This window comes from Phlebotomus papatasi, chromosome 3 (genome assembly GCF_024763615.1).
Source record: "Phlebotomus papatasi isolate M1 chromosome 3, Ppap_2.1, whole genome shotgun sequence".
NCBI lineage: Eukaryota > Metazoa > Arthropoda > Insecta > Diptera > Psychodidae > Phlebotomus > Phlebotomus papatasi.
The window spans coordinates 87102547-87129492 of NC_077224.1; the positions used below are offsets into that span (position 1 = coordinate 87102547).

Genomic DNA, 26946 nt, shown 5'->3' on the forward strand with positions numbered 1-26946 from the left:
CAACTCGGCCAGTGGGACTATTTATTCAATTTAGATTTGTCATAATATGGTCTTACCGATTTAACATTATAAGGTCTATTATATTGTATATAACGTAAATCAGTGAAAATTTCATAGAAGTTGACTATAAAACGTTAAAAAATTGGTTAAATAATTCAACTGGCCGAGTTGAGGAACCGGCCGATTCGAGGGTACTTTACCTTACTCGGAATTCCTAGAAAACTTATTCAGAATTTAATAGTTCTCTTAACCTGAACATCCGAACTTCCAAATTGGTTTATCCGGAAATATTTTTTAATGTTACCTGGCACATTTCTCAAGCAACTTATTAGACTCCTCAAGCTTAAGCGGTCTTCAGACTATAGAGATTTAGCCTAGTTCCCGAAGTTCTCAAAATCTTATATAGCGAACAATTTTATTGGTTTTTGGAGAACTTAATGGGTCATTTATATTTAATAATCCAAACCTAAGTTAAAGTTTTCCAAAACATTGTCATTAAAAAGAAATTGGAACAGTTAAGCCATATGGCTAAACCTTTGGTCTGAAGCCCGTAGGGGGAAGTAGGGCACCTTTGCAATTGGGATTTATCTCCTATGTTTAAGTGGAACTGAGCAATATCAACAAGTAATTTAGCTTCAATTTTATTTAAAAATAGGTGAAAAATCCCAATTACAAAGGTGCCCCACTTACCGTACTAGAGTGCCAAAAAATGTTTGCAAAAATCGTCGAAGGCCAAAAAGCAGAAACCCTTGTCAGTGGGATATGGGAATGAGTTACCCCTTGTACCGCGTGCACTATTGCCCGCGGCCTTACCCATCAAGGCCAAACTCACATTGAAATTCCTTCTCTAAGCAACAGTATTATCTAAACATCGCCTCAGACTGTCTCTATATGGGCAAAAAAAAATCGAAAGTGCCATTAAATTGGAATTTCATAGCCTTCAGATTGCAAACCTAATGAAATTTCTCAATATTCCCACAAATGATATTCACGTCACGTCTCATTCTTTCACACCCAGATGCCTCAATTGTCCAATAAATGAATCTTCTTCAATGCTCATTCATGCGACAAATTGAATGCAACATTCTTAGCATCAAATTGGTATCCAAGTGTCCAAATGACATTGGGGATTTAGTGGGGACAGGGACTGATTAGCTCAACTTTCAGACCAAATATTCGCATGAAGAGCTCTTCTCTCAGATGATGCTGCACCTCATTGTTTTGCCAACAATTCAGGTGTAAAATATATGATGTAATGACGTTTTTGGCAAATCGCATGAGGGAAATAGCGGAGTGTTTGCTTATTGACAAGTCTAAAATCAATGAACAGATCAACGGATAGGCAATTATTGGGTTTAACAATCATCAGCAAAACTTGGCAACATTTACATTTAGCATGGGATTTTGTAAGCTTACTCAGTGAAAATTAATTCATTTCCAAAATGTTACAATTGAAAGCTTCAAATTGGAATTGAAGCTTATCAATTATGCAAATAGTATTATTGAATATGTAAAACATTTTGCCATTACCCAATTCCAAGGGAATTTAAATAAATTCTATCTATCACATTTATTTAATTATGCTATCAAAAGATTTAATTCTTTTAAATATATTTTTTTTTTAGGATTTTCTCCAATAAACATTTGTTGTGAAAGTTATCCTTTGATGCGAACAGAGGATGTCCTAGAAACTTCCTTAACTGCAACAAAAAGGGAAACTCCTTCAGGACTTGTAATATTTTCAAAGTGCTAAAGGATGTGACATGTTCCTGTCAATAAATTCTCTTTTTGCTGATCTGGGAATGGGCGGAGAAATCCAGCAAACTCATGATGTGTCACATTTTGGTATTGAGACTTTAGTTGCTCGAAATCTACAGGGAGAGTACTGTATATGTATAATTCCTTGATTTAACTACCAAGCATAACCTCCTCTTTTCACTCCTAGGAAACACATTTCTTTGACATAAAATAGTAAATCGGATAATTTCTGATTAAATCGAAATCTGTTCGGCCGTTATCGGAAATAAAAGGCAAATGGTTAAAGATGTCGATGGAGAGTTAATGCCTTTATATGTCTAGTCCAGAGCTGGACGAAATCCCGAATCGATCAAACTTCCAAAAGTCAAAATCTAGAAAATCCAAAATCCAGAAATCCAAAATCCCGAAAACTAAGATCCTGGAAGCCTAAATCCCAAAAAGCCAAAACCCAAAATGCCAAAATACCGAAAAAACCAAGATCTCGGACGCTAAAATCACGAAAGGGTCAAAACTTCGAACGCCATAAACCCGAAAAGCCAAAATGCCGAAAATCAAAATCTCAAAAAAGCCAGGGCCCCAAAAGCCAAACTTCCAAAAATCAAGATCCCGAAAACCAATATCACAAAACGCCAAAATTCAGTAAACTAACATCCTGAAAGTCAAAATCTCGAAAAGCTACAATCCCGAAAGGCAAAATCCTGAATGCAAAAATCGCGAAAGGGCCACAATCCCGAATGCCAAAATATCGAAAACCAAAATCTCGAACGCCAAAATCGCGACAGGGCCAAAATTTCAACCGCCAAAAACTCGACAAGCTAAAATCCCGAATAGTCCAAAATTCTGAAAATTTAAATCTCGGAAAGCCACGACCCCGAAAGCCGAGATTCCGAAAATAAAGATCCCGAAAGCTAAAATCCTTAAAGCCAAAATCTCTAATAGAAAGGTTCCGAAAGCCAAATCCCAAAAAGCAAAATCCCAAAAAGCAAAATCCCAAATGGGGAAAAATTTCGAACGCCAAAAATCTGAAAAGCCAAAATCCCGAAAGGGCCAAAATCCTGAAAGCCAAAATACCAAAAGAAGGAATCCCGAAAACCAAGATCTCGAACGCCAAAATCCAAAAGGACCAAAATTTCGAATGCCAAAAACTCGAAAAGCTAAAATCTCGAATGGTCCAGAATCTCTAAAAGTCAAGACCCCGAAAGCCAAGATTACAAAAATCAAGATCCTGAAAGCCAAAATCCGAAAAAGCCCAAGATCCAAAAAGCCAAAATTCTAAAAGCCAAAATCCAGAAACCCAAAATCCCGAAAATCCAAAATTTTAATGGTCCAAAATTCAGAATGTCGCAATCTCGAAAAGCCAAAATCCCGAAATCCAAAATCCTAAAAGCCAAAATTCCGAATATCAAGATCCAGAAAGCCGAAATTCCAAAAACTAAAATCCTCAAAACCAAAAGTCTCCTGTCTTTAAGACTTTAAGGACGCGTGGCCGGTAGACCGGTGATGCACTGGTTCTTAAAGGGTAAAAGAGTTATACATTCCAAGTTTTTGCAAGAGTTGCATATTTTAAAACGAATATTGATATAATGATTGTTGTCCTGGGGCATGGGACATACAAATCCACTCTTCAAGGCCTAGTATACGGACCTCCATGCTTCCGTTCCCTCAATCAAAACAAGTCTGATTCCTATGTCTACAAACATACCGGCCTCGTTTTAATTAGGGTAAATGATTGGAAACTTTCCAAAAATGACCGTTGTAATTTAAAAAATCCGATCGGTAATTCAAAACGTGTAATGAAAATTCAAATTTTCTACATATCAAATTGATTTTTTACTGAGCTAAATTAGAGTTTTACTGACCATTCGAATACTTTTATTGACCGAACAAGTATTTTTTACGGAAAATAATAGTTTTGGTCAGTAAAATATTCCATTTTGGTCAGTATAAAACGTAAAATTGATTTGGAATTATACTGATGATTTAATCTAAGAGTAGCATATCATTTCTAGTTGATATTGGAATTAAAGGATAATATGTAGACCACTTACAATCGATATTAAATTGACGAACAACAATAAGAAAAACAATGACGAAGGAAAATTTATGGAATGCGTATAAGTTCGAGCATTCTGCAAATTTTCCTTGGCCATTCTTCTTTTAAATCATCCATGCGGATAAAGGCACTCACCTCGCTGTCATTGCTGTGGAGTGTGAGCTTGAATCCGGGCAGCAAATCCGTTTGATTGTTGACATCATCCAAGGCCAATTTGGCAGCTGGCATGCACGCCTGTCCTCCCTGCCAGCCACCTTTTCCAGCTATCGGAAAAATTCCTCCAATATGCAGTTGGGTGGCATTGTTTGATCGCAATAGAAATATTGTCCAGAAGACTATTACACCCAATACCATAGCCTGTTGTATAAAAAGATTATGAAGCAAAACCATCCTGGCTTTGGTTTTGTTCGTCAGCCCAAAAATCAATGGAGGAAACCATCATTAGGAATCCCAATTAAAAAATTTATGTTTTGTAAGGTGGTACTAATGAATTTTTCAATAAAATCCATCAGAGAAAATTTTAGGCCACACCCCCTGTGGAACTTAACGCTTACTCAAGTTTGTTTCTTTATCATTTTCAATATTTAATAAAATTAAATTATTGACATATCCAGGATAAATCACACCCAGAGATTTCAATGTAGATATGACTACTAGATCTTAGCCACTTAAAGTTAATATAAGAACGCTCTTCTCGAAGCTCCGCCTATATGTTTCATCCTCACTATGGGTTTTTATTATCTATTCTAAAGGTAATCGCTGCCAGGTTCGCAAAATCCTTAACACTGTTTAATGTTGGCAGCAAAGGGAAATTATATACTGACAGCCAAACTATATAAAACTATATGAAACTATATATTCTGACAGCCAAAAATACTGAAAACCAGAATTCTGAAAAGTCTAAAATCTTGAAAAACAAAATCGTGATAGAGCGAAAATTCCGAAAGCCAAAAATCTCAGATATCAGAATCCCAAAAATCTAAATCCGAAAATCAAAATTCCATAAGGGTCAATATTCTTACAGCTAAAGATCCCGAAAACCAGAATTTCGGAAATCTTGAAAACTTAAATCGCGAAAGGGCCAAAATTCCGATATCCAAAAATACTGGAAACCAAAATTCCGAGAGTCAAAATCCAAAAATTAAAATTTTGAAAGGGCCAATATCCTGATAGCCAAAAATCCTGAGAAGCAGAATTTCAAAAAGTCTAAAATCTTGAAAACCATAATCTTGAAAGGGCCAAAATTCCGAAAGCTGTAAATCCCGTTAACCAAAACCCCAAGAACCACAATTCTGAAAGACCCAAAAATTTGAAATTCAAAATTCCGGAAGCTAAAAATCTCGAAAACCAAAAGACGAAAATCAAAATTCCATAAAGGCCAATATCCTGACAGCCAAAGATCCTAAAAACCAGAATTTCGGAAAGTCTAAAATCTTGAAAACCAAAATCGCGAAAGGACCAAAATTCCGAAAGCCAAAAATACCGGAAACCAAAATTCCGAGAGTCAAAATCCGAAAATCAAAATTTCGAAGGGGCCTATATCCTGATAGCCAAAAATCCTGAGAACCACAATTTCAAAATGTCTAAAATCCTGTAATCCAGAATCGCAATAGGGCCAAAATTTCGAAAGCCAAAAATCTCGGAAACCAAAATTCCAAAAACCAAAATCGGAAAATCAAAATTCTAAAAAGGCCTATATCTTGACAGCCACAGATCATGAAAACCACAATTTCGGAAAGTCTAAAATCTTGAAAACCAAAATCGCGAAAAGGCCAAAATTCCGAAGTCCAAAAATATCGGAAACCAAAATTCCGACACTGAGAAAAAAGGGGGTGCGAATAACTTTTTTTCCTCGTAACTTTAACACTTTTTAGGTGTAAAAATACATATCAACATTTTTAATGGTAATTTTACACCTTTTTAAGTGTAAAATTAACATAAAAGAGGGTAACTTTAACCCATAATACACCTAAAAAGCATAATATTTACACCGATTTCGGATCAATACTGCGGGGTAAAATTAACATTTCCGGAATGTTATTTTAACTTTTTCGGATTTCTCTGGAGAGCCAAAAACCGAAAATTAAAATTTCGAAAAGGCCGATATCCCGATAGCCAAAAATCCTGAGAACCAGAATTTCCAAAAGTCTAAAATCTTGAAAACCAAAATCGTGAAGGGATCAAAATTCCGAAAGCTGTACACTAAAATCCCAAGAGCCACAATTCTGAAAACCAAATCTTGAAAGACTTAAAATTTGAAATTCAAAATACCGGAAGCTAAAAATCCCGAAATCCAAAATCCTGAAAACTTAATCCCGAATAGGCCAAAATCTTGAAAGCCAAAATCCCGAAAATGAAAATTCCGAAAGAGCCAATATCCCGAAAGCCAAAATATCAAAAGGGCGAATATCCTGAAAACCAAAATCCTGAAAAGGCCAGAAAACCGTGAAACTAAAATCCTCAAAATCCAAAACTCTGAATTCCAAAAGCTGTAAAAATTCCAAAAGCTGAAAATCCCAAAAACCAAAATCTTGATAGTCATAATTCCGAAAATCAAAATCCCGAAAGCTACAAACCCAAACGTTAAAATCCCGAAAAGCCATAACCTTAAATTGGTCAAAATGTCGAAAAGCTAAAATTTGGGAAATTATACTTTATCTTGTTGGGAAAAGGGAAATTTTCTGGGTATATCAAAGGGAAATTTTTGGCTAATCAGGATTTTGATTTTCTGCATTATGTCCTAGACACACTAACGACTTAAGCCGAGAGACGACCTAGTGAAAAATTATGGAAATGTAGTTTAAGCATTATTACTAATATAATTACGCTAAGCCGTCTCTCGGCTAATCCTCAGGTCTGTCAAGGTCCTTATGTCCCATTAGGGATCTTGGTTTTCAGGATTTGGTTTGTCAGGGCTCCTCAAGGAGGCGATACGTAGATTTTTGTCTATATAATTTGTAGGGAAATTTATTAGGAAAGCATATTACGACCATTCGGCAAAATTTGGTACGTATAAATCTCCTTCAAGATTGAGGATGGATTTGGCAAAAGAGACACTTCGATACTCTGACGATGTTTAATTAATCGGCAATAATATTGCCGGATATGGGAGTTTGAGAGGCAAATATAGGCCTAAATTGATGAAAGGAAAATGCTTAATCCCTCTTGGGATTTATACATCCCCCAATACGAGATAGAGATTTCCAGCCAATTGAATGCAAATGCAGATATTCAAATGAGTTGTGGTTGTCTGACAAACTGATCAATTGATGATAGTTAGTATCTGTGTGAGAATTTTACGAACTTTAGTTCAATGTTAATTGTATTTATGTACAGAGAAATCGTCAATCAGAGCAAATGACACTCAAATCATCCAATTTTTTTCTCAGTGGAGACAGGAAAAATTCCTGCCTCCACCCAGAATCGAACTGGAGACCTCTCGTTAACTAGACGAGTGCTCTACCAACTGAGCTATTAGAGGCCACATGCTCTGCTTGACTTGCTACACGACCTTTAGCCAATTGCAATTGCAATTATAAAGGTCGTGTAGCAAGTCAAGCAGAGCATGTGGCCTCTAATAGCTCAGTTGGTAGAGCACTCGTCTAGTTAACGAGAGGTCTCCAGTTCGATTCTGGGTGGAGGCAGGAATTTTTCCTGTCTCCACTGAGAAAAAAATTGGATGATTTGAGTGTCATTTGCTCTGATTGACGATTTCTCTGTACATAAATACAATTAACATTGAACTAAAGTTCGTAAAATTCTCACAATAAACCAAAATTCATGGACACCATGAGCTGCCGGCTCAATTGTACGCACCACATCGTTTCCAAATCTCGCAATCCCGAGAGTAAGCGATTGCAGTGCATAATGCAATTGGCTAAAGGTCGTGTAGCAAGTCAAGCAGAGCATGTGGCCTCTAATAGCTCAGTTGGTAGAGCACTCGTCTAGTTAACGAGAGGTCTCCAGTTCGATTCTGGGTGGAGGCAGGAATTTTTCCTGTCTCCACTGAGAAAAAAATTGGATGATTTGAGTGTCATTTGCTCTGATTGACGATTTCTCTGTACGTTAGTATCTGTATTCAACTAACCCCTTTATCTAACTTTCTAAATGTTCTCCATTTGAATTGTATGAGTTTCCTAATACCATTTATACTTTTCCTAATATGCCTCGACTTTTATATTCTCACAAATCTCATTTTAGTAAGTTTTATTTATGTACGATTCCCAGAGAAATTCACATGAAAATGGCTCAACAAAAGTGAATTTTCTCTAATCCAGCTATGAAAAAGATGTTTTGCAAATTCTTCGCTGCCATGGGGTGTATGCTTAAGTTTAAGTGAGGAAGGGGCACAATAGGGAAGCTGGTGAGTTTAATGCGCTTTTTCAATAATAAACAACCGGATCTGTTTCAGCAGAGAGCTTTCGCTTCATCCAGCTTTGCATCAGCAATTCTGCATGAAACTTTCGGATTATCATGGTAATTGCTGTTATTCCGGAATTAGTTAATGTGATGTACTTTTAAATGCTATGAGTTTAAGAGAAAAGACATGCAAAAGGTTGTGACTTATACAACAAAGCAAATTCGGATTAGCAATTATTAACTATTCATTTCTCCAACTTGTTTTACACGTTTTTTAGGATGGATCTCTTTTCCGTTTCCTTTTTAATTTAACGGTCTTATCACGCTTTCTTTGTGGAATTTTAATACGATTAAATTTGTTGCTATGAGTATTCAGATTTTTGAAATGTATTTTTGTACCACTTTAGAATTTGTAGTTTTTTCGATTATTCTTAAAAAGGTATCAAAAACGACCACTAAGAAGTACTTTCGTATTAGGCTCGTAAGCGAAAAACGCGTTCCATTCGGATAACTCAAGCTTCGCACAACTCATTTTTTCTATGTTTCTAACTGATTTGACGCATGGTTCTTTTCAGGAAATTTGAAATTTGAAAATTTTGGAAAACAAGTTGTTCGAAGCTTGAGTCGGCCGAAGGTACCGCACTTTCCTCTACTTCTTTGTTGGCTTCTTTCACTCTTTGTCCATCTAAAATATTGAGAAAATCTAAGAAATCCAAATTGGTAATAATTCCAAATTACCCCATTTTACCTTAATTAATGCAGATAATTAATCCGATTCTCATTAATTTTTCACGGTTAAAACATTTTTATGCCTCAGGTCAATTTAAACCTACTTTTACGAGTCATACCTTTTTATAAATAAATATATCAACCTCTAAATATTAGGTGATTGTAAGACACAAATCACTTTAAACGCTCATTAGAGACAATTAATGTGATATGCATTCAAATTTTAATGAGCGAGTTAGATACCAGGCAAAGGTAGATTTATTTGCATTTAAACTGCGACATTTACCTAATAAAATAGATTTAATACTCAGTGATATTGTTTAAATTATTCTTCAATTAAATTTGACATAATAATCCTTGGGCATTTTATTCTTTTTATACAACGTGAATGTGCCTGTTGTATCAATACTGCGAACTTAGCATTGTAGAGCGTATGGCCTATTCGACGTATGTCAACCCAGTCGACGGCCATAACCCACCAATCCTAATTCCTCATTCCTTTGACACGCCCAACCCCTACCATCCTCATGGGTGCTGAAAGGTTGCTTTGGGGCTCTTACTGTTAGGTAAATGTCCTCAGTCTTCAGTGAGTGAGCATCAGTCGCCGTGGACGGTTCACTCTCATGAAGTGAAAAATGGGTGGCACCTTCAGTTCTCCAATTTCCCTCTAAGTTTGTATTTTTCTATTTAAGTGAGCCCCATTTGGGCTTACAGCATGTTTAAAGAAATCGTAGAAAGATTCAGTAACAATACCTTTCCAAAATAAGCCTTATTTATTAAAAAAAATCGTGTTTTTGAAACACCTAGTTAACATAATCTTTAATAGATTTGATCTATATATGGCATATTGTAATAGCTAATCTTAAGTCACAAAAGAAGGTTATATTTATTAAAAGAATATGAGAAAAGTGGGTGACAACACGTCCCCAAGCTTTGCGAAGTGCTCAATCTATACACTGACATGAGAGAAATCCGAAAAAGTTAAAATAACATTCCGGAAATGTTAATTTTACCCTGCATTATTGATCCGAAATCGGTGTAAATATTAATCTTTTTAGGTGTATTACGGGTTAAAGTTACCATTTTTTATGTTAATTTTACCCTTAAAAAGTGTAAAATTAACATTAAAAAATGTTGGTATATTTTTACACTTAAAATATGTGAAAGTTATGAGGAAAAAGAGTTAATTAATTAATTAATTAATTTCTCTCACAAGGGAAGGTCTCGGACCTTCGGACGAATTTCTTTATGAAACTTTGCATATTACCTAATTTGGGCACGACAAATACGATGGTGATAGTAAGAAACCTTGCAATTTTTTGTGTCACCCGTTACAGGGGGGGTGTTTGGGGGACAAAATTCACATTTTTGGCTGTAGGAGCCAGAGGGTTGAAGATAGCGACTTGGGGTCTTCGGCTGACCCCCCCATAAGTTGACCTGGGGAATCTAAATATGACCTTCGTTTTTCCCCCACCCCTCCCCTTTCCCTAAAAAACATGTTTTTTTTAATATCTCGAAAACTACTTTACAGATAATTTTCATTAGCTGATATGTTTTAGACCTTGTCCAGACGGATATTTCGCCCATACATGCCAATGACCTTGAAAAATTCTTTCATGGTGTTTTTCAAGGTCAAATGTACTACGCTCAAAAAAGTCACTTTTTTTAAGTCAATTTTTTTAAAGTATAATTTTTTAAGAACCCTAATCGATTGCTTAATCAATATAAGCCTTTTTAAGCCACTTTGATTCCATTGACACGCTTTTGCCATTTATATATACTGCAAATCAAAATGTCATTTTAAAAATATTATATGTCTACCAACATCTAATATTTGGTTTCGACTGATTTCCTGAAGTAAGACATCATGGTAATGATATTTTAATGAAGTTTATGAAATTTATGAAATTTTATGAAACTTATGAAAATTTACTGGATAATGTTTTAACGATTGCTGATTAATAATTTTAAATTTATAACACGGTTTATCATTTGTAAATGAAATGAAATAGGACATATTAAGAGAAAACCAACATCCATTACGACAATAATGTATTGAATTTCAAGTATATAAAAAGACCTATATGCAATCATGAACAAAAAATGCTACTATCTGGAAGGCATGATTTTCAAAACTGAATATTTTAAAGTCATACTAGACATTATTAAAAACTGCGCAGATATATCTCAAAATGGGTAAAAATTATATTTAAAACATCTTTTACAACAAGCAACAAGCACAAGTATAAAATGGTTAAAGAAAACGCTACAAAAAATGCACAGATAGATCATAAAACGGTTCACCTTGCGCTTGAAAACACGCACATATTTATCATAAAACGGTTAAGACCGTACTTAAAAACGCGCACAACTGAACGATAAAACGGATAAGAATGAGCTTTAAAATACGAACAAAAGAATCATAAAATGCTTAAAATTACGATCAAAATTACGCACAGTTCAATCATAAAACTGTTATGAATGCGCATAGAAATACGCACAGCTGAATCAAAAAACGGTAAATGCGCTTAAAATCACGCATATTTCAATCATTAAACGGTAAATGCGCATAAAATAACGTACAACTCAACAATAAAACGGTTAAGATTGCGCTTAAAATCACGCATAGCTGAATCAAAAAATAGTAAATGCGCATAAAATCACGCAGAACTCAATTATAAATGGTAAATGCGCTTAAAATCACTCACAACTCAATTATAAAACGAAAAATGCGCTTAAAATCACGCACAACTCAATTATAAAATCGTTAAGATTGCGCTTAAAATCACGCATAGTTCAATCATAAAGCGGTAAATGCGCTTAAAATCACGCAGAGCTCAATTATAAACGATAAATGCGCTTAAAATCAAGTATAGCTCAATCATTAAACGGTAAATGCGCATAAAATAACGTACAACTCAATAATAAAACGGTTAAGATTGCGCTTAAAATCACGCATAGTTCAATCATAAAACGGTAAATGGGCCAGGGCAATCTTAACCGTTATGATTGAGTTCTGCGTGATTTTAAGCGCATTTACCGCTTTTTGATTGAACTATGCGTGATTTTAAGCGCAATCTTAACCGTTTTATAATTGAGTTCTGCGTGATTTTAAGTGCATTTACCGTTTTTTGATTCAACTGTGTGTGATTTTAAGCGCAATCTTAACCGTTTTATATTTCAGTTGTGCGTGATTTTAAGCGCATTCACCGTTTATAATTGAGTTCTGCGTTATTTTATGCGGATTTACCGTTTTATGATTGAGTTGTGCGTGATTTTAAGCGCATTTACCGTTTATAATTGAGCTCTGCGTGATTTTAAGCGCATTTACCGCTTTAAGATTGATATGTGCGTAATTTTAAGCGCATTTACCGTTTTATGATTGAAATATGCGTGATTTTAAGCGCATTTATCGTTTTGTAATTGAACTGTGCGTGATTTTAAGCGCATTTGCCGCTTTATGATTGAACTATGCGTGATTTTAAGCGCATTTATCGTTTTGTAATTGAGTTGTGCTTAATTTTAAGCGCATTTACCGTTTTTTGATTCAGCTGTGCGTATTTCTATGCGCATTCATAACAGTTTTATGATTGAACTGTGCGTAATTTTGATCGTAATTTTAAGCATTTTATGATTCTTTTGTTCGTATTTTAAAGCTCATTCTTATCCGTTTTATCGTTCAGTTGTGCGCGATTTTAAGTACGGTTTTAACCGTTTTATGATAAATATGTGCGTGTTTTAGAGCGCAAGGTGAACCGTTTTATGATCTATCTGTGCATTTTTTGTAGCGTTTTCTTTAACCATTTTATACTTGTGCTTGTTGCTTGTTGTAAAAGATGTTTTAAATATAATTTTTACCCGTTTTGAGATATATCTCCGCAGTTTTTAATAATGTCTAGTATGACTTTAAAATATTCAGTTTTGAAAATCATGCCTTCCTGATAGTAGCATTTTTTGTTCATGATTGCATATAGGTCTTTTTATATATGTGGAGAATTACCTGTGGTAAACAATAATTTCTCTGTGATAGGATTCTGTGATATCTAATACCCTCTTCTTCCTGCCCAGTTTACCTATAAATATATTGTGGTGTTATAAATCTGTCAGGGACTGTGTGTTTCTTGGGCTTCCTTCTACCGTTTGTGATATTCACGTACCTGGAAATATATATTCCTTTAGTAAATGTCTTCAACAGTGATCCGGAACGTAGGCGGCTGGATTTTCCTGAAGACGTTTCCTCGATGACCGCCAAATGCCCTTCACCAAATCCACTGAGGCAGTGAAACACAATTATCACCTTCACCAATTATTTTATTTACAAGTATTCTCCTCTTAGATTTCACTGAACACGTTTAACTCTACGTCACGTAAATTTTTCTGTAGTTTGAACTAATATTTAATTTATAATTCACAAAATAAACTTATAACTTTCTCTCCTCACGTCTCTTTGCAAAATTAAGTCTTCTTACGTAATGCCCAGACTGGTTCCCGCTCATTCCCCTACTTTCTTTCCAGCTGATCTTTTTCACCACTTTTTCCTCCTTCTCTCTCCCTCCATGCATATTCAAAATCCAACCGTCTTTTGTCTCTTATTTTTAAGAGATCTCCAATCAATGGAAATTCTATACAATATACTTGAAATTCAATACATTATTGTCGTAATGGATGTTGGTTTTCTCTTAATATGTCCTATTTCATTTCATTTACAAATGATAAACCGTGTTATAAATTTAAAATTATTAATCAGCAATCGTTAAAACATTATCCAGTAAATTTTCATAAGTTTCATAAAATTTCATAAATTTCATAAACTTCATTAAAATATCATTACCATGATGTCTTACTTCAGGAAATCAGTCGAAACCAAATATTAGATGTTGGTAGACATATAATATTTTTAAAATGATATTTTGATTTGCAGTATATATAAATGGCAAAAGCGTGTCAATGGAATCAAAGTGGCTTAAAAAGGCTTATATTGATTAAGCAATCGATTAGGGTTCTTAAAAAATTATACTTTAAAAAAATTGACTTAAAAAAAGTGACTTTTTTGAGCGTAGTACATTTGACCTTGAAAAACACCATGAAAGAATTTTTCAAGGTCATTGGCATGTATGGGCGAAATATCCGTCTGGACAAGGTCTAAAACATATCAGCTAATGAAAATTATCTGTAAAGTAGTTTTCGAGATATTAAAAAAACATGTTTTTTAGGGAAAGGGGAGGGGTGGGGGAAAAACGAAGGTCATATTTAGATTCCCCAGGTCAACTTATGGGGGGGTCAGCCGAAGACCCCAAGTCGCTATCTTCAACCCTCTGGCTCCTACAGCCAAAAATGTGAATTTTGTCCCCCAAACACCCCCCCTGTAACGGGTGACACAAAAAATTGCAAGGTTTCTTACTATCACCATCGTATTTGTCGTGCCCAAATTAGGTAATATGCAAAGTTTCATAAAGAAATTCGTCCGAAGGTCCGAGACCTTCCCTTGTCAGTGAATGTGAAGTCACATCAAAGTCACACTGAAGTCTATGAAAGCAAATTTAAAAATTAAAGAAACTGGAAATACAATTAATTTAGTCAAACTCCCACAGTTATATCCTGCAGTTAAGGATTGAAGGAACACATATGAAACGCACGTTCCCCAAGAAAATTTTGAAAACATTAATTCAGTCGACCACTGAAGAAGATTCACATCGGGACCGAAAGCTCTGGGCAAAACATAAAAAAATGTTTTCCTCTTAGTGTGACACCTTTTACTGGCAATCACCGGAGAAGTTATTGATAAAATCCCTGTGACTCCTTGAAAAGGAAGAGTTGATCGCTTGATCTGCTTATGCCTTAGACATTACGGCTTAAGTCGGCAGACGGCTTAGTGGGTAACTGATCGGAATGCAATCTAATCATTATATTGATTATAATCACATAAAGCCGCCTCTCGGCTAAAATCATAGGTGTGTCACAGGGGGTGAATAAGTATGGTCAGCGAGTGTACCGTGAGTGGCAGATCGGCAGATCGCGCGATCAGTCAACGAGATCGCTCTGATCGCAGCAATCAGTCTCCAAGATCGCGCTGATAGTACTGATCGCACGATCAGTCTCCAAGATCGCGCTGATAGTACTGATCGCGCGATCAGTCTTAAAGATCGTGCTGATCGCACTCAAAGTGTACCGTGAGTGGCAGACTTATTCATCCCCTAGTGTGTCCAGTATGGGAATTCTGTAACCATATGGCATTGTCGTATGACAAATTTAGATTTTTTTTGTAGTAAATTAGGGAAGAATATTCGATAAAACGATTCATATCAAATATTGCGAATTTCACAGAGCTCCTACAATAATATTTTGATGCTTATTGACCGTTAATGTTGTGCTGCTCTAGAATTTACAATCAAAAATTTGTCATATGACGTTGTCATATCGTTACAGAATTCCCCTGCAGCACATGAGAAAGGCTAGATAAGCTCATGTGCCCATTTATGGTTCACATGTCGCCTAGCGTAAATAAGTCGTAGAGAACCTAATGCCCAAGACATACTTACGACTTAAGTCGAGAAACGGCTTAGTTAATGGGAAACTGATGGGAATTTAATCAAATCATTATTTAGACAATAATTACGTTAAGCCGTCTCTCGGCTCAAGTCGTAGGGGAAACTGGGGCACAACCAAACAATAATTTTTATTTCTAAACTACTTGGACTATCTATACCATTTCTTCAGTGGACAAGCATCCCTATAATGCCTATAAATTTCTATAAGTCTTGTCCTCTGAAGTCGAATTAAAAAATTGCAGTGTTAGGTGCTACCCCGTGTTTGGTGGTGCCCCAGTTTTCCCTAAGTGTGTCTAAAGGCGTCTACACATTGGGAGCAATTTTCGTCAAAAATTGCGTTTTTGACAGAAATTTGACGTTTCTCCCTACAACGCTGCAGGGAATTTCCTTCAAAATAGCTATTTTTGACAAAAATTTCTCCCAATGTGTAGAGGCTATAAGGTATAACTCAATAATGCAAGTATTCTGAGTTCCAATCTTCTCTACTTCCTTGCATTAATGATGGTCCAATAGCATTCAATGCGCTTAATTGAATTTAAAATCAAGGACTAAGATATAACCCCATTCACAAAAAAGAAAACTTCCTCTATTGGATTTCCTTTCCAATTATTATTATTAAATAGGTTAAAGAGGATCAATAAGAAAAAAATTGAAAAATCAGTAGATGAACCCCCTGAAAAACTGCTCTAATCTCTTTAGCCAATATCTCTTTCTGAATTTGATGGATGTGGGCAAAAATATTTTTGGGATAAAAAGTTTTCCAGCGAATTTTCCCCAGAGAGAGAGTGAGAGAGTGCCCATCAAGGTTTGAATGTATGATGGCAGAATGGAGATTTTATGGATCACGATTAACAAGCACACACAAATGATTTTATTTACTTTATTGGTGAGGCAGGAAAGTAGGAAAAAACAGAACCGAGAAATTCAACACGGATGTCGGATCGTGAAAATTCCACATTTTATCGTAGTCTTCAATCTTCCCTTGGTGAATCAATACAAAATAGCAAAATTGACTAAAATGGGAAATGGTGGAAAATTGTTAGGGAGAATTTTTCCAATTTTATTTTTATTTTTATGTCACTACTTTCACCCTCTGCTTTTCTCATTTCTCATGAAAACGTATGAAAAGCTTCATTTTACTGTTGATTTGTTTGCCGAGGGAAAAAGGCCAACTGAAAGGCTACCAAAGTGATGGGAAAGTGTTTATCGACAAAAACAAGGGAGGAGGGGAAATCTATTAATTGGTGAAAATTGAAAGTTGATGGGAAATGTTGGAAAATACTAACAAGAGGTTATTGTGTACGATAATTGAGGAAGGACATTGCCATACAAAATATTCTCTTTAGTACACAATAAATAGTTTTCTCAATTGATGGTTTCACTTCAGGTGCTTTGTACTACTTGCAGTTACATCCTAAAACTCTCCTGGACAAGATGTAATTACTGTTTGGGAAAATTTTGGCGTGAATTTTGGCCAAACTCTAACCTCAAGTGTGTTAACATTTTAGATGAAAGCAGTACAATTTAACTCGAAATATTACCTTTATTCATTTGCTCCTTGGTGAACGTGCTTTTGTGTAGCATAATTACAGAGCTTCAGGAAATCGAACTCACGTAGTAATTATCGTCATTGAGTACCTTTTATGCTGCTTGAGACTTTTGTGTTATTGAATTAAGTTGGATGAGAAAAGGGAACAATAGTGAATTTGAACTTTTCTAGGTATCATTTTGACATTAAATAAGGATTCTGTTTAATTTATTGAACAAAGAGTCATGGTACTAAAGAGACAAAAGACTCAATGGAAAAAGTTTAAATAAATCATTAAAGTAAAATTTGGAATTTCGAGTTTGCGGATACTTCGTATTTTACATGTTTGTATTGCACATTTGGTCTTTCATACATTTTCTGCAAAAATTGAACCAAATTTCGGCCAGCTTTCAAATTCGGCCACTTGGTTTGTTCCTCAAATTTCCGTGAATTTAAAGTTTTTGCATACAGTAGATGCGGGTGACTTTGTCCTCCGTGGGTAACTTTGCCCCCTCTTGTTCGTAAGCTTTTCTTTATTTCTAGAACTTAATGATGGTCTTTATAGATCCGATCTACCATGTGTGATCAGTGACGACCGTTCTTAAACATTAGAATTAAAGAAAAGCTTACGAAGAATAGGGGGCCAAAGTTATCAACGGAGGGCAAAGTCATCCGCATTTACGCTACTCTAAAGATTACAGAGATTATCCTATGCAAAACGAAGGAAAAAATATCACTTCGATGAAAGAGATGATGTGTGGACTTTCTAAGAATTCCTAAAGGGCAAGGAACTATGAAAATCAAGGTGGCTGAAATATTACCCAAAGCTATGTCTACATTTTTATTCATTTCAAAATATATTAAGAATGATTTTTAGAGATAACAAAGACAATAAACTATATACAAGGTTCCAAGCAAGACTCCTCAAAATAGATAACAAGAAAATCATTTTGTATTAAAAATGTTACATTTCAAATTTCAGACACTTACTTATTAAGTTCTGAATGTGTTTACGTTCTAGTATCGCAGAAGAATTTCGGTTCGACAGAATGTAGCAGGAAATAGACGGAGACACTGAACCTTTCTTGATTTTCACAATTAGAGTAGAGAATAAAATTGTGAAAATCAAGAAAGGTTCAGTGTCTCCGTCTATTTCCTTCTAGTATCGCATTATAATATTTTTCAAGTTTGAATTAAATAATATAAAATTTATAAGAACGATTTTCTAAGTGTTAATTGAAAGATTTTCAAATTGAGGCCATTAGCATTGGATTGAGATTGAATTGTCCCAAACTCGGATTTTGGGACAATTCATTCTGAATCTAATGCGACAGTCTAAATGACCTCAATAAAACCGTTTAGATTGCGCCTTAGATTGAGACTTAATGATCCGAAATCCGATTTTGGAACAGTTCAATCGCAATCTAATGCGGCGGTGAAAATAGCCTCATTGAATGTTAAATTTAATACGGAGATATTAAGTTAAAAGTGGTGTACATCAAAAGGTTTTGTGTTTCATTTCTTTTTCTATTTAGTAAAATAAACTTCTGACTAATTTAAATAATTTGTGCAAGAAATGTTAGATCTTATATAAAATTTACGAAAAACTTCAAAAGTGCCTTTGCACTGACTGTGAAGTACGTATAGGATTCTCCATCCAAATTGTAAAATTTAGTACATGTACTAAATAAACTCTTGACTGATAGTCTTAAGACTTCAGAACAGCAAATGCTGGAGACCTATTCGACAGCTAAAAATTATATTGTTCATTTACAAGTAGGGGAGATTGGGGCAGTTCAAAGATGCATAACTTTAAAAAATTGATTTTTTTGGTACAGCAAATGAATTAAAAATCCTGAAATTAAAATTCACTTCTCTTTCTTTCTCAAAAAAATTGCATAAGCCTATCCTGTCCCTTCGGTCTCAAAATTGAACTGAACTAAATTCAATTTGGTGTGATGTCCAAAAGAAGAAGAAAACTGCGTAAAAGAAAGATAAGCATATGGAATGCTTTGAAGAAGGAAAGAGATGCGAATTTTGACTTTATGACTCTATGACTCTAAATGTTGTGCCGGAGCCATTAAGATCAAAAATGTCAAATTTGTCAAATGTATTGAAATATTTAAACCCTAGACATACACCGTGTGGATTTTAATATTGCCAATTTTGGAGCCAGGTTTTTAAGATTTCAAAACATCAAATTTCTTTTTTTTTATAATTCCAAAGAGCTCTCAGGGTGCTTGGAATTATTAAGATACTTACAATTTAAAGAGTTTCACATAGAATAAAACTTTTCCTGATATCTTGATCGTGGAAGTATTTGACAACTTGGAATCTTGATTTTTATCTTGATCTCAGAATTAAGGTCAATGCTTCGAAATTGAAAATCTGATTCTTATCATTCACAAGTAGATCTGGAAAAATTCGAAGATATATTTGAAAAACCAAAAAAAAAGAGACATTGGCTCTGTTCAGTAATAACCTTTTGAAAAGACAAAGCCACTCCAAAGCCAAGCCAAACCCATTCGAAAATCTACAGCAAGCCTAAAGTGCAAGTTCACGTACTCGCCGCTTTAGCGCTGATTGTTCTGCCATTTCGAATTTCGATATTCTTGACATTTCAATCGTCTACAATGTCAACAACAGTGTGCAAAAATTGCTGCAAAAAGTGAATTTTTGTGTAGTTTTGTGGAATTTTAAGATGGAAGAACGTCTTAATTGCACTTTCACTCAAAGAGATGTCCTTTTTAGGAACTTGCTCATTTTTGTGTAACTCGTCGGTTTAAACGTTCGAACTTCCAACGGTTTTTTAGGTAAGTTCTCTCTGATATACCTTCGAATCGGTAAAGGAAAAACCTCTACCGGAGAGAGCTCTTAAATCGGGAAGGTTATTACTGAATGAGAGGATTGGCTTCGTTTAGTAAACCTATTCGAAAATCTACCGGAAGCCTAAAGTAAAAGTTCACGTACAAGCCGCTTTAGCGCTGATTGTTCTGCCATTTAGAATTTCGATATTCTTGACACATCAATCGTCAACAATGTCAACAAGAGTGTGCAAACATTTGCTGCAAAAAGTGAATTTTTGTGTAGTTTTGTGGAATTTCAAGATGGAAGAACGTCTTATTTGCACTTTCACTCAAAGAGATGTCCTTTTTAGGAACTTGCTCATTTTTGTGTAACTCGTCGGTTTAAACATTCGAACTTCCAACGGGTTTTTAGGTAAGTTCTCTCTGATATACCTTCGAATCAGTAAAGGAAAAACCTCAACGGGAGAGAACTCTCAAATCGGAAAGGTTATTACTGAACGAGAGGATTCTTACTTCTTCATACTTTCGCAAGGTGGCTGAAGTACATCCTCCCAGTAACGAAAGAGTTTTGGGTTCGAAAAATTTTGACGGTGGCGACCCCCCAATTTCTTCAGAGCGTGGTGGTCACCATCAAAAACTAATTTAATTCTGTGCGGTGGCCACCAATGCGGCGGCGCTACGGTATTTTCCCCACATTCACCACCAAAAGTTCGGTGTTTGTACAGTAGTACGACGTGTAGGACTCTGTATAGTACTTGTCTTATGGAAAATTTGTACAGCGTGACACAAGACGTTCCTGGAACTTTGTTCCGGATTCGCCTGTCAGATGGCTGATTCCTCAGAGTTTTGTGAATTTTCTTATTAGTGAAAAATGTTAAATTAGTGTTTTTTCAAGCAATTGACCAGCAGGATTCCAGAGAACAGTACAGGTACGTGATAATTTGATTGCAGTTCTGTAGAGTTTTTCATTTTTTAGGTCTTAAAAACACCGAAATATAAAAGTGACGCTTAGTGAGCGTCCTTTGGTTTTTGGGGCTCCCAAGGCAAATTTTTTTTATAAAATATTCTTGAAGAGTCCCAAATTCAAGTTAGTAGTGCTGTTTAATAAGGAAAAAAAATATCTGGGCAGTAGATGAAAAAAAAGGTTGCATTAGGAAGCTCTAACCTCATTCTAATTCATTTTCCATCCGGAAGCCTTTTTTGGGCCCCACATTCAATTTATAATAAGGTGTGAGAATTTCCTCAATCTCCATGGATAAGTGTATTGGGTTTAAAAAGGATTTCTTTGATAGGATTTTTTCTTTAATTTTTTTTAGGGTAATTTAGGGCAACATGTTTTCATTTCTCAAACACTTTCTGTCCAGAAGTATCTTTTCTAGGGTTTCAGATCGTAATTAAGGATGAAATAATCGTATTTCCTCAATCCTTGTGGATCTGCGTGTTAGGTTTAACCCTTTAAGGACGAAATACTTTTTACTGGCCGAAAATGAACAATGAAAATGAAACCGATAATCAAAATCAGTGACACGTTTTACATCTAACCTTGTAAAATCCAACAGTCTGATTCGGTGCATTTTTTACTTCTACATGATAGGGACAAAAATAACCTAAAAAATCAAGAAATTTTTCTGACGATACCAATGAATGATAATTGTCACTCTAATGAAAAATATAATGTATATGAGCGTAGTAACTTTCTATTCACAAAAGGGTTTTGCTTAAAAAAATTGGAATATAAAAAAAAGTAATTTAAAAATTGCTCAATTTTGAGCTTAAATATAGCAAATAGCTGGATATTTTTAAAAAATATCCTAAATTCCTACAACTTTAAAAAATATGATACTCTCATGAATACAGAACTACGGTGCACTTCCATTATTGAAACCATCACAAAAAGACAGCACTATTGTTAGAAGATGTGGTCTAACAAATAAAGAAAAAGAAAAGTAACGTTTTTGCTTATAACAGCAAATTATTTGAGGATCTGAAAAGCTGTTGTCGCAAAGATTAAAAAATAAAAAATATAAATATATGAATTTTTCGTTTATATCTTTTCAATTATGTAAAAGTAAATAAATATTTAAAATAAAAGTCTTCACCATTTTTAATTATTACTGAGATATTTCATTTAGGTCTCAAATAATTAAGACTAAAAAATAAAGGCCGCCAAAATATGAATATTTCAAAATTTAAAACTGTGAGCCTAGGTAAATGCTTGACGTACTGAAACATAGATACGTTCTGAAAAGGTCTTGACATCAGCTACAACATAGTAAAATTTCAGCCCAATCGGATGAGTTACAGGTGATCTTATAGATCTCATGCATCTTACCCTTAGATTGAAGATCTTCAATGCCGTTTATTATTAAAAATTGTTGATTTTTTAATATTTATCAGAAAGTGCAGTCACCTGCACCTTATCTCAAATTTAAGCTTTTTTCTTAATTTTTTACATTAGTAAAATTTTATAAAATAAATTCTAATGAAACAAAATCCATTCACTAACAACTGAATACAAATAATTTTACCCGTGACATTAGCTCTGAAAAATACGACCGATTTTAGTGTAAATTTTTCCCTGATTTCGTACACATTTCACGAGATATCTCCAAAACTACGTAGGTTGCCAATTTGGGGTTTTCGGTTGCCTATTCAATATTAAGTTGGCTTTTATTTTGGATTTATATTTTTTGCTAATTCATTCTACATTGACAGAAAACAGCTAATAAACCCAAAATTTTTTTTGGCGCGCTAGAAACATATGGGAAACATAGGAAATGTCATGCCTCTGATTTTACCCATTCACTCCCCTCCTTTCATTTTAACTTTTGAAGAGTAAAGTTAAGAAATAGCGAAAAAAAGGGCACAAACATTAAAAAGAAATAACTTTAGGTAGTCAGAAAAAAATATTTTATCTACGGGTCACACGGGTGACCCAATCGTCTTTAAAATGTTAAAAATAATTTATTTGGTAGTTTTTTCGTTATTTACTTTTAATAAGAAAATATTTTTATATGGGATTTTTAAAACTATTTTGTATCATCGTTACAGAAAAACTGGAGTGCACCGAGTTAACACCTATTGAGAGCCAGCAAGACTATAAACTTACGTCAAATGACGAGAAGGACGGACATAAGCGGTTAGGAAAACATCGGCAGAAAACATAATTTCTAATTAATTTTAATAAATTTTTCAAATTTTCTCGATTTTGTATGGTATTCGTACTTTCACGATTTAAGTAGCACATTTTGCATTTGGGTATATTGAGATGGCAACCCTAAAACATTATACTTCTTTCGTATTTTAATAATCAATATTTCAAGTGGAACTTTTTACAAGTGATCTATGATGTTGGAGTTAGATTGGACTGCTCATATTTAACACATTAACTTTCGTTCTAAAATATTTATTTTTTTGTTTTTATTTCTATAAGTAACTTAATTGCCGTCACTTATTGAGATATAGAAATGTCATTTCCTGGACACATTTTCTGTCTTTCCCTACGTTGTTTTTGCGTTTAAATGTAAATAATTTTATATTATACAACTTTCTAAAACATAACAAAAAACAGTTTCTATATTTGAGAAAAAAATGAATCTTTGATGCAAAACATGTTATTTTAGCGCGATACGCCACTCTTATTCTTAGAAAATACCAGTATTACACATAATATTTCTGGAGATTTGACTCAGATTTTTCACAAATGTGACACTTTGCATGGATTAATACAAGAACACTTTTTTTTAAATAAAATATTAATCAATAGTTAATTATTATTGAAAGAAATAGTTTTTTGTGCCTAATTATCATTTAATTTTTATCACTAGAATCAATGAAACGCCATTCTTTAATAACCTTTTAAAGAAAATCAGCAAAAAATATTTATGAAAATTTAAAATTAAGGAAAATGTTCAGTATAAACCTTTTTAAGATAAAACCGGATTTAAAATGTACACAATTTTCTATCTAATTATGTAATGAAAAATTAAAAAATCCCAAAAATGCTCAAAATGCCACTAAAATCGTGAAAGTACGATATAAATAACATAAAAATTTGTAATTAAATTAATTAATTGTATTTTATAAATTTAAATGCAAATAAATTTAATTTTAGTATATATTTTAGATTTATTATTAAAAATACGGTTAAAACCGGTAAAAAACCGTTGGTCAGTTGAAATTAAAAAAATGTCGTTATTTCAAAATTCAAAAATTGCGAATTCCCCACAGCATTTTCACCACTCAACCCCGAACAAAGTTCCTGGAACGTCTTGTGTCACGGTCATTAAAATTTCCATAAGGCAAGTACTATACAGAGTACTACTTGTCGTACTACTGTACAAACACCGAATTTGCGTTACTGGGCTGTTCTAATTTCGAATTGTTAAGTGTCAAAATGCGTTGGTCTCTTCTTTATTGTGAGGAAAACACAAAGCAACGACGTTTATTGTTTCTGTCCTATTATTTAATCACTCCATAATCACTGAGTAACTCTTTTGCGAGCTTATTATTGTGAAGCTTTATAAACTTTCCCCACCTTGTTCGAAAATTTAGTATGAAAATTCGAAATTGAATTTGAATGCTTCGAAGTTCAACGACTTTTTGCGCAAATAGAGTTTCTTTTACCTTTTATCCAAGACACTATTGGAGAATCAAAATCTACTTCTGTTTGGGCTCATTGACTTTCTATTTTAGCAGAGACACTTTTAGAAGTATTAGAACAGAAAGCAGATAAATATTAACCTTGAAACGAACTACTAGGTTTAAACTGACCCACATTCTCTATTTATCAAGCCAATATTTTAATATTTTACGAGAAACTTAAAATAACTGGCTCGAGTTGATGTCCATCAATCATGTATTAAAAATATTTACAGTTGAGCCTAGGTTCATTTAAATTTCCGTTTCCAATAATATTTGTCGAGCGACAGCTCTATTAGTTTTCGGGGAATTGATTTTGTCTTTTATATTTTTTAAGAGAGAAAAACTTCGAATAAGAAATTCCAGAATAGGGTAAGTGTGCCAAATTTCGGCATAGTTGCATGCATTCATTTTAAAACATTTTAAAATGAATAAAAATATAGACATAGCTTTGGTGCCCTATTTCGGCCACCTCCATTCTCATAGTTCTTTGCCCTTCAGGAATTCTTCCAATGCATTTTCACGTCATCTCGTTTGTGGAAGCTACATTTTTTGTTATTCTTTTGCATTGTATAATCTCTGGAGTATGTAAAAACTAAAAATTCATGAAAATTCGAGGGACAAAAAAGGTGGCCGAAATTACAAGCTGGCCGGAATTTGGCACACTTACCCTACATGTCACTATTTCCAATAAAGTGATTTTGGGAAAATATGGCTCTGTTTGAAAGGTAAAACTTTAAGTCCAAAAGTTCCAGCATTATCAATGCATAAACCTACCCTTGATGTTTTGCACTGAATTCCAAATGCCAACACTTTTGCCAAATCTGCTTTGAGCTTCTAACTCTATGCGGTTTAAACTTTTTGCTATGGTTTGCCTCTCAAAATTTATTGATGAAGCGGTCAAAGGGATGAATTTCTAGCATGTCCCTTTTTTCCCACCACACTCCTTGGGAAACATTTTAATTTTCACAACATGGCGTGTATATTTTTTTTTATTTGTTGTCACTGTGGGTGGAAAATCCCCTTTTCCCCAGCGTCTGAACTTTGATTGTCACCATTTCTCATGGGGTGGCTTTTTTAGTTGAAGGGTGGTCGGGGTGGATTTGGGGGTGCTTCTGGGGGGGTGGGTGAGGTGGACCGAATGGGAAGTGTGTGAGTTAGATAAACAGATCCTGGTGAGAGAGATGCTGAGAGATGACGAGAGAAAACTGAGGGCATTTAATGTCGATACTCCCTCGTTTAGCACCCCCATATCCTGTGGCATATATAATGGCCATATACATATGGGAGAAATGGGTATATTATGTACAATTCAACACCCGTTCACCCACTGTCGCCATGGCCCTCGCAAAGCCACGAAAATGCTGTGAAAGCACTAAAACTCTATGATGGAAAAATGTGAGAAAATTACATGTTTCTCCAGAGAAATTGAAGGGGTCTGGGGTAGCATTATTGGTCCGGAAAAGTACGTGAAAGTGTCCCTAATTTTTTTTTCTGCCAAAATTCACACAAATGAATCAATCCAGAAGAACTTCCCAAATTTAAGGGATTCCTGAATTTGAGTCTCCTCCACCGATCAGGGCTGTATTCGGAATTTTCTTTTCATTTTACATTTAAATTGGAATTTAGTCTATCCATCACTTTACTGGTGTCCAAAACAAATCCTCCTCCAGAGGTAAAACTTCTGGCGAAAGTTTTCTCCGTCCGACAAGAACAGAAAAACCCACTGCGGCACTGATAGAACTTCCGTCAATTTTTCCTTCACTCCCCTCAAGCACAATTTTTGTCACCAGGCAATCAATCAGCACACAATAGCCCCCAACACTGTCCAATATTGCACTTTTCCCACCACAGAAAGAAAAAACCCAGCAAAAGCTGAAACTTTTTCACAATTGTCCAGGAGAGATTGGAACATCCCAGGAATCCATGTCGCGGATTAGCTTTGAGAACGCTTCGGATGAAAAGCACCTTTCTCACTGCTATTTCTAGGTCGTGTCTCGCTTTTTCACGAGCTAAATCCACCAGGATTTACTGGCTTTTCCACCAGGTGGAGCACTTTCGGATCTAGCGAATTTTCCCGATGCCACAGCGAAGGGGTTTTTTCCCCAAAAAATTCATGTGCCGAAAGCATGGAGTGGAAAGCATGAGGATTTCTGCGCAGAGTCAGTAATTGAGGGTGAACAGGATTGGTCAAGGGGGAAAAATCCTCGGGGAGACACTAAAATTCTCTGGAACAAAATGCCTCAACTCTTTAGTTCATGATTGTTTCACGCGACCAACGCTAGTGGCGCTTAATGCCAACATCATCCAAAAACGCTAAAATTACATACGTAGGGGAGGGTGGGGCAGTTTAACGACGGGGCAGTTTCAATTTTTGCATATTCTTCTTATCCCTTTGAAAGGAATGGGATAAAACCTTTATGTTACTGAAGCTATAACTGAGACCCATGTTCATAAAAATAATTAATTTCCTGACGCTTCTAGTTTGAATTCTGTAATTGATTTTATAAAACTGCATCAAAA

The 26946-nt window shown here is 34.8% G+C and overlaps 1 protein-coding gene across 4 annotated transcripts in view; it reads right to left on the reverse strand.

The window, feature by feature from the left end:
• LOC129806204 (gamma-aminobutyric acid type B receptor subunit 1) overlaps positions 1-26446 on the reverse strand; it is a 97795-nt gene extending 71349 nt beyond the window's left edge. For 2 of the 4 annotated variants that reach the window (XM_055854615.1, XM_055854611.1), the window contains exons 1-2: positions 26035-26446; positions 3947-4168 (exon numbers count right to left, since the gene is read on the reverse strand). In XM_055854615.1, the coding sequence (XP_055710590.1) occupies positions 3947-4168; positions 26035-26061 (249 nt within the window). In that variant the 5' untranslated portion in view covers positions 26062-26446. The remainder of the gene's footprint in view (positions 1-3946; positions 4169-26034) is intronic. The other 2 variants (XM_055854614.1, XM_055854612.1) reach the window with 2 other exon arrangements.
• Between the last annotated feature and the right edge of the window lie 500 nt (positions 26447-26946).